General features: G+C 40.0%; 1 protein-coding gene across 1 annotated transcript; it reads left to right on the forward strand.

The window, feature by feature from the left end:
- The first annotated feature begins 384 nt into the window (after positions 1-384).
- lmo2 (LIM domain only 2 (rhombotin-like 1)) lies at positions 385-5,115 on the forward strand. The gene is made up of 3 exons (XM_051383101.1): positions 385-981; positions 2,261-2,476; positions 3,950-5,115. The coding sequence occupies exons 1-3, from the start codon at positions 941-943 to the stop codon at positions 4,170-4,172; spliced, it is 480 nt and encodes a 159-aa protein (XP_051239061.1). The 5' UTR covers positions 385-940; the 3' UTR covers positions 4,173-5,115.
- The last annotated feature ends 3,927 nt before the right edge of the window (positions 5,116-9,042 follow it).

Raw genomic sequence — 9,042 nt, forward strand, 5'->3', positions numbered from 1 at the left:
TGTTAATAACTGTTTCATAACTTATCAACCCAAATGTTGTGCCAATAACCGATCAATAAAACATTAGTAAAGGATTTATTAACCATTAATAAGGTAGTTACCACTTACAAATGAAGGGTTCCTTACTAGAAAATGGTACCAAAAACTCTGTAGCCTATTTAAGTTGTCTGTTGTTTAACATATTTCATAGATCCTTTTTTTCGTAAGGGAAGTAATGAGACACAGTCTAATGACCGAGAGAATACACAAGGACTGTACTAATTATATCATGCCGCTCTTTATCTTTTGTCCTACCAGCACTTTGGTGAAGCAAAGCATGTAATGAACTCATTAGTCACGACCTAACTCCACGCCTGACAGAGCAGCCTGCGCAGTGTTTAGCTGTCTCTTTAAGACCGATTTCCCCCCATTGTCAAACAGTCGTGAGCAGGAAGAGGGAAACGAAAGCACAGACCGAGGGGGGCCCGACGTATTTAAACACGATGCTGCTGCCGCACAGTAACGGAGGCTTCACGGGGAGGAGCGCGTCTGCAGCCCGCTCACTGGAAAAGACGCACGCACACGGAGATCCACGCAAGTGATCTTTTGACCGGATTTGTGGTGTTTTTTAAAATTTTTAAATAACGGGACTGTTCAACTCAAAGTCGCTGCAGGATGATTAAATATACTTGAGATGACATGGAAGTGTCACCGCGGGTTATTGGCTCAGGAAATGATGACAGTGTCCTCCATCATTGCTTAGCTGCTTAGAGCGAAATTTTCTTGTCTTGCGGCCATTTCCACGGGACTCAGTTGCTTGTTAATTCAAAACAGCCTAACCCGGGGTGTAACGGAGGCTGTGGGAGCAGGTGCAGCGCGTCTTCGCTTCAGTCTGCCCGCAGGCTTCACAGGTAGCCGGCTGTGGACTCATCTGGATCAGGCTGGACATCATAAGTCAGAAATGACATCCACTATAGAGAGGAAGACGCTGGAAGCCAACGAGTAAGTAGTTTTGGCATACACTGGCATAAATAATATTTCATTAATAATATTTTCTGATATATTTCTGGGGGAAAAAAGACCTTCATGGACGCATCATTACTGTGACAGCCAAACTATCTGACGTGCTGTAACTGCAGATGGCTGATAGCATGAGGTCAGGAGTGCCCTGCTGTTAGGCAAGAAAAAATAATCAAGTCCATGTCCAACAGCAGATTGTTATGTGTGTGTAAAGAGGTAGTAAAAATAGCTCTTGGAAAGAAAAAGTGGTGTGTTTTTCCAGAACAAGTGGAGTGTCCAAAAGGTGAGATATATAAGAATACACATTTATAGATAGATAGATATATAGATTGATATGTAGACCTTTTAGCCCCTAAAAGAAGAAGAACTCAAGCCAATCATTATTCAAAACCGTATATATCTTACAGTTTGGTGGGCTGACTTTGGGGAAATGTGTATAAGAGGACTTACATTATAGTTATTATATTTAAATTTGATGAATAGTGTAGCCATACAAAAACATGAAGGTATTTTTCTGTGTTCACTAAGCTTCATATAGTTTCAGTGAAGAGTTGGATACAGATTATACAGGCTGGTGACAGACAGTGTGGAATAAGATGATTTAAACAGCCTTAAAGTCTCCTTAGGGGAAATAAAAGGTGTTAATAAACTAGCATTTGTTTTGTGGTTCCAGTATTCTCTATTTAACAATATCAAATGGCTCCCTCAAGTGGACAGCATCACATTGCAATTGTGCAAGTAACTCAAGATAGACATAAATATCAGAGGACCAACAAAGGGGCAGTGCGAGATCATTTATGTAGTCTGAGCTTTATGCTCTGTTGTTTTAAAAAATCCGGACAAACGTTTTTCAGTAATTTTATAGATAACAAGGTAATTAAATGAACATTTTAGAGCTGAAACAATTAGTTGAATAATAAATTAGTTGATTAGACAGAAAAGTAATCTGCATCTTTTTTAATAATCCATTAATAATTTAAGTAGAAATTAAGTAATTACATGTTTTAAGCATGATTGCCAAAATTCCCCAGTTTCTGCTTCTCAGTAAGGAGCTGCTGTTTTTCTTTTACATGACAGGAAACTGAAAACCTTTGGGTTTGTAAGTGTTTGACAAAATGAGCAATATGAAGACGTCACTTTGGGCTTCAGGAAATTGTGCTATGCATTTTTCACCATTTGTATTTTTATTGACCAAATGAGTAAGAATCACATGACGCACCATGACTATTTGATCATCTAACCAGTCTTGTTTGTCGTCTAGGGAGCCGGTGGACGAGGTCCTTCAGATGCCACCATCTCTGCTCACATGTGGTGGGTGTCAGCAGAGCATCGGTGACAGATTCTTCCTAAAGGCCATCGAGCAGTACTGGCACGAGGATTGCCTGAGCTGCGACTTGTGTGGCTGCCGACTCGGGGAGGTGGGCCGCCGGCTCTATTACAAGCTGGGAAGAAAATTATGTCGGAGAGATTACCTCAGGTTGGTGCATGTCATAACATCATGATTTAGTCATGTTTGTTTATTTGTGTAATCACGAGCTAGCCTACTGGTTAACAATCATGTGTCATAACAGAGTCAAAGAGACTAAAGGAAAGGACTAATGATATTCTATATTTGTCCTATTGTCATCAAAATGAATGAAAAGATCAACAAATATACTGTATGTCTATAGTTCATTTTACGTCAGACACACATACAATGGTCTGGTGCTGTAAATACTCACCAGCACACCAAATGTGTTCATCTGCAGCTGAAAATCCCCCAACAAGTGCGGTGTTTATACTGGCTTGAGTAAAACAGCTGTTTGAGGAGATGATTCATCCTTTTCTTAAAGGTCCAGTGTGTAACATTTAGGAAGATCTATTATATAGTATTATAATGTATAATATTCATTATTCAGAATCATTGTGTTTTCATTACCTTAGAATGAGCTGTTTTTATCTACAGAAGGAGCGGTTCCTCTTCCACGGAGTCCGCCATGTTGAACCCCCATGTTTCTACAGTGGCCCAGAACAGAAAACCAAACTTTTGATTGGGCCTTTTGTGTTTTTTATGGACATGATTGCAATCTGCAACTTCATCGCTAGACACCACTGAATCCTACTCACTGGTCCTTTAAATTAAACTATATATACTTATCTAAGACATCCTGGAAATGCAAATGAGCTCAGGGCTGAAGTAAAAAAGGATAGAGAAGTCAGACAGTATTGAGAGGTGGACTAAGACATCAATTATTGGTCTTTTCATGGGTTTGTTTAAAAAAACAGAAATATGGACTATTGCCAGTCTTATCCTTTGAAGAAGTGTTGGAAACACTCAAAATCACACACATATTTTTGACAAACACCACTTTTCACATGGTGGATTGTTTGCAGAGTGCATTTTATACTTAAAAGGGACATGGGGAAACAATTTGGCCCTGAATGTGGATTTTCCTTCAGATGGCAGATGAGTAGTGAGGATTCACAGGAACAGTTTATGCTGGAGTTGGATTCAGGGAGCACATGTTGTTTATGTGTCAGGGAGAGGCTGGAATACTGAATTTCAGTGGGTTTTGGTAAACCTAAAGTTCAATTTCAACAGAGGGATTAAGCATTTTAGCTTAATCCTGGGTCCCTGTCCTATAAAGGGGCTCTGTCTCAAAATGTAAAGATATTAATTATTTTAATTAATATTGTGCCTATTTTATTTAGTCCTAAATAAAGTTGTGTTTAATGAAGTTCCCACAAACTGGACCTCAGAAATAATATTCCAGCAAAGAAGGCCTGGTTGGTACATCCACAATGCACAATACCACTCTGGGGTGTCAATCCAAGTAAATCCAGCCATGTTCAGGGGAAAAGATCCACGGTAGTTACATCTACTCGAGGAATTTAAGTTCCATGTAATCAAAAAACGGCAGAATGTTTTCCATCCTCTCAGTATTATATTGTTATGTTCTCATCCACTCAGGCTTTTCGGTCAGGACGGTCTCTGTGCTTCCTGTGAGAAGAGGATTCGGGCGTTTGAGATGACGATGCGAGTGCGCGACAAGGTGTACCATCTGGAGTGCTTCAAATGTGCCGCCTGCCAGAAGCACTTCTGCGTGGGTGACCGCTACCTGCTCATCAACTCAGACATTGTGTGTGAGCAGGACATCTTTGAGTGGACCAAAGTCAACAACAACATGGTTTAGCAGAATATCTTGCTCAAGACGAAGGAGCGTCACCCTGCCTTTTCCCGTCGGCTCTAAAGGGAATAAATCATTGATAAACAGACGATTGGTAACATGTGCAGGCTTTATCATGCCTCTGACATTTACATGGAATCATTTTAACATAACAGCAAATGCTACATCTGCTCCTACGACTGGAGATTGCACCAGCAAGAACAGAAACCTTTTCATCATGTAAAGCTTCGTTCTTAAAAGCAAAAAATACTTAAACACTGAAAATACTTAAGAATGCAATAATAGTTGTTCGTTATACACACTGGGATTTTTGAACTTCAGCAATGAACAAAAACAAAATCTTTTTTCAAGTTTCTTGTAGTCAAAAACTGTTGCATCACCTCAGTCTGGTCTGAAATGTTCAATAAAGATTTCAGTACGTTATATTTTATGGGTCTGTAATTTCCTAAGAAGAACTTTGTAATTTGGTAATAATTATAAGGAATTGCTCAATTTAAACGCAAGTAAATATATTCATATTATTCATTCATTATTGAAAGCTTAATTCCCCACATGTTAATTAGTAAGCTTGCCTGTGGACAAAAATCACCATTGCATGTTCAGCTTACCTGCTGCACTTACTGAAGACTTATACGCTGTTTCTGTTTTCTATATGACTAATATAACATTACTAAGACTTGAGGAGGAAATTACAGACCTGTAAAATAAGACATTACCTGACTTTAATATTATGAATGGAATACAATGTCCATTTTGCAAAGTCCTGATCAGAATGATTGTACTGTATTGCCAGGTTGAACTGGTGGCGCCCTCTAGTGACGAGGGAACCCATGCAATACTAACTTTACTGACTTTTGTAACTGTTACAACTCTCTGGACATGCACCCAAGTCTTTTTGGATATTTACTTGTCAGTTTATTAAATAAATTGCAATTTAGAGAAACATTGATCTTTTGGTGTGAGTGTCTTCCTGGGAATTACAAGGAAACCTGAAATCCATGCATTCAAAGTAATAATTTTGGCAACCAATAACACACAAGCTGTGTCCCAAATCCACATTACATATCAGGTCTAAGCAGGGTTGAAGTACTAAAACAACCCTGAGTTTTGAGTGTGCTGTTCAGGGACAGTGCAAAACAGAAATGAGGAGCTTTTCATGTCTATTTGTGGATGGTGGTGAAACAGCTCCAGGAACACAAAAACAAAAATTACTATTACATTTCTTTTGTTAACTGGTGGTTGTATTGAAAGGTTGCAGTTTAATTGTATAATCTCCTGTCACTATAAAGTAAAATATGTTGATTTCTTCTTCACTAACTGCAGAACTACAACAAACAGCATAGCACACAGCATATACTCCATAAAATTAGTGTACATGAAATACAGAGCAAGGTGGATCTAGAGAAAAATTCATGGTGTGCCCAGATGGTGGCAGAAATACAGGCTGATTTAATCACAAACATTCCCATATTATATTATTTCATATATATATATTTTTATATATTTAACATTATTGTGGCATATTAGAAAAACATTGACAAGATATAGCCGATCAAAAGGTGGCATTAAAGAAATAGATAGTTTTCAAATCTTCAGACATTTTTTCAAACACATTTTTCATTGAACTAGTCTAAAATGTGCCCATAATAAGCCACAATTATATGTGTACATTTCTGCTTTTTAAAACACTATTTTTTTTTAATTAATCTCAATTAATTTCTTAAATCAGACAGCATTTGATACCAAATTAGGGCATTTTTTGGGGCCACCCCTCTAGATGTTGTCCTGTTTATGAGTAATTAGGAATATATTGTGAATGTCTGTTTAAGAGAATAACAGTAGATCCTTATGATAAAGTCCTTTCAGAGATATATTCTTTATACCTGTTTTAGCCACAAGAGGTCACTAAAAGATTTATTAAGTCCAACCATTCAGTGAAAACCACTCAATCAGGTATCAGGAGTTTCTCACCAGGGCAAGAGCTGCTGAATATTATACAGCTGATTATTGCAAATCTATTATGGGATTAAGCTTTTTCACATTATAAACTGTTCTGGCAGAGAATGAATCCTAGAGCGAGAAACAGAAGAAATTGGTGTTAATGAAGTCATGATGTTTTGGGCTGTCTCTGGCTTTTTATCCTTGCTGTCTGTCTTCAAAGCAGGTCCCCTTCACAGTGTTTCAGTGCTCTCTTCTTCATGTCTGCCAGCTGTCAACTCACTCTGAACTGGCCACAAGGCGTGCTCCTCCAGTGCCACCCCACAACCTCCTGCCATTCCCAGTTATCTCTACAGGCATAATATCAATAATTGAATCCATGAATTGCTCTTGCGTGTGAGGTTGGGAACGAAGGAGCCTGACCACAGAGAGAAGCAGCCTCAACTGACATTAAAAAGTGGGTGAAAAACGTAATCGGGAAACAATTTGCAACAAAGACAAAGGAGAGAGAAAAAGGGGAGAGGAAGGTAAAGGGAGAAGGCAGAGCACAGAAGCTCCAGGATGATGTCTTTAGCTGGCCTGACAGTAGTTTATTCATAGACGAAGGAAGAATGAGAGAACAGACAGAGTTAAAAACCCACCCAGGCTGAGATGACGCTTTTACTGAAAGAGATACTTATGAGGAGCCTAACAAGTTTTCCCACAATAGAGATGGGAATATACGGTATAGGCACACAGAGGGATACTGGGCCTTTGCTCATTTGGAGGTCTGCAGATTGAAGAATCGTCAGTGTGGCATTAAGCAATGCTTGAGGAATGGCTGCAAATGAAAAAAATCTACTACACGGTGGTCTTAACAAATCAACTCCATATTGAACACGGGGCTTAAGATATGTGCGGATAAATAACATGTTAACTAGATATATGAAATAGGGTATTGGCAGCAGCTCAGGAACAATGCTGGTGACATAGGACTGTTAACCCCTGTGTTTTGTTGACATTGGCTTTACTTCCTCAGTGTTTGGGGTCTCGCAAACCTCAAAGCTGTGTGTGAAAAATAATTGCAAAACCAACCGATTTTTTTTTCTTCAGATGTTCTTTTCTTTTCTTCTGACTGCATTAAAATCCAATATGTACAGAAGTAGTAACCCTTCTCTTTGCCGCAATTTGGGCTTACACATTTGATGCAGTTGGTAAAATACAGAAATGGCCATAAAGCATTGTTATTACACCAAAAAAAATTGTTATTAAGGCTAAGCAAATATTTATTCCCTTTTTTTGCTAAAGAAGTCATTTACAACAAAGAAAAGTTTCCTAAACAGTGATGTTATTTGAGGTCAGTTAACTCTCGTTCAACCGAAACCGAACCTTATGAACAAACTGTTATAAAACTTCAATAGTGGATAAATGACGCTGGTAATCCAGACTTTTCATCTAGTGGCACCATGGTGGTTTTGAGTGAAATGCCTCGTCAGCTATTGAATGGATTACAATGAAATCTGGTACAGACATTTATTTGATGTCCCCTTCAGGATGAATTGTGATATCTTTGGTATTTCATTTAGCTCTGAAACTTTTCATTTGTCCAATACTTTGGTTTTCGACCAAATACCCGCAAAACTAATTACATTCCCATCAGCCTCAGTTGTAGTTTGTGTTTACTGCTAATCGGTATATTTGAGCATGACAACACGCTAAACTTACATGTGTCAGCCTTTAGTTCAAAGGGTGTAGACTCTTGAACCTCAAACAGATGTGACTCCTGACAAATATCATGAATGTTTTTTTGAGCTGTTTTTAAGTCTCCAGGAGCCCAAAGAGAACTTTAGGGTTAAAGGAGGGTGTTGTACTCTTTATCTGCTGCTCCCTTTCTACAGAGAGTTCAGAGAGTTTAATGAGAGTGGAGCTGAGGGGAGGCAAGGTCTCATCTCACAACATTCACACACAACACACCGGCCTACAGAGACCCTCAGCATCGGCCAAGCGGCCTGCGTTCCATCGGCCCGCTTTCCTCTGTTGCCCTGCAGGCTGAGCTTTACCAGAGCACTGCCCTGACTTGCACAGCAGCCTCAGCAGGACTCAATAAAGCCCTGTGCCTCTTGTGTCATCCCTACCAGCTGTACACAAGGCCGGGAGTGTAGTGCTGTGTTTGTGTGCCGAGGCAGGCCTGTTTCATCTCCAGTGCCCATGTCACAGCAGTCCCGTACGGGTAAACCTAAAAACATCCAGCTGTGCACATGGAAACCAAGGAGACTTTCTGGGGATGAAACCGCAACGGCTCGCAGCTTGTTTTTATCAAACAGCTCACCCCACTGAAACAACCACCACACCTCGAACCCACTCTGTTGCAATGTGCAGTGTGCAACAGCAGATGGCGGTTCTGGTCCAAGCAGACGTTCTTGGGGAAATACACTAGGAAAAAAAGGGCTGTGTGAGTGTGTGTGTCTGTAAAATAACTGACAGGCAGATTAAGGGAAAGCTGGTTTTCGTATGGATGCCAGTTTGAGAAAAGATTAATTAGAACTGAATTGAAATTGACGAGCCATATTCAAAGCACTACAGACATGACAGTGAGAGTTCAACGACACCTACAAAGGAAGATGTGGTCGGACAATTATCTGCAGCACCACAGTGATTAATCACAGCGCGGGCTGTCAATGTCAAACCCATCTGACAATATGAGTCAAGAGCTATTGATCATGCCCGCCTTGGGTTTCACTTGCACTCACACTTTATCAGATGTAGCTAATTGGGAACATATTCAGTCTGTGGTCCTGAGAGATGTGTCTGTCAGGAGTCACATTCCTGCCCCGATTCTCTGATAGCCTGTAGCGCCTGCAGTCTGGATGGAGGACAGGCTGTGGGAGTAGAGTTGGGGGGGACGGGGGTTGTGGGGTGCAGCAGCACATTCAGAGGTGGATAGGTGAGTAATAAGCGT

This window comes from Dicentrarchus labrax, unplaced genomic scaffold (genome assembly GCF_905237075.1).
Source record: "Dicentrarchus labrax unplaced genomic scaffold, dlabrax2021, whole genome shotgun sequence".
In the NCBI taxonomy this organism is placed as follows: Eukaryota; Metazoa; Chordata; class Actinopteri; family Moronidae; genus Dicentrarchus; species Dicentrarchus labrax.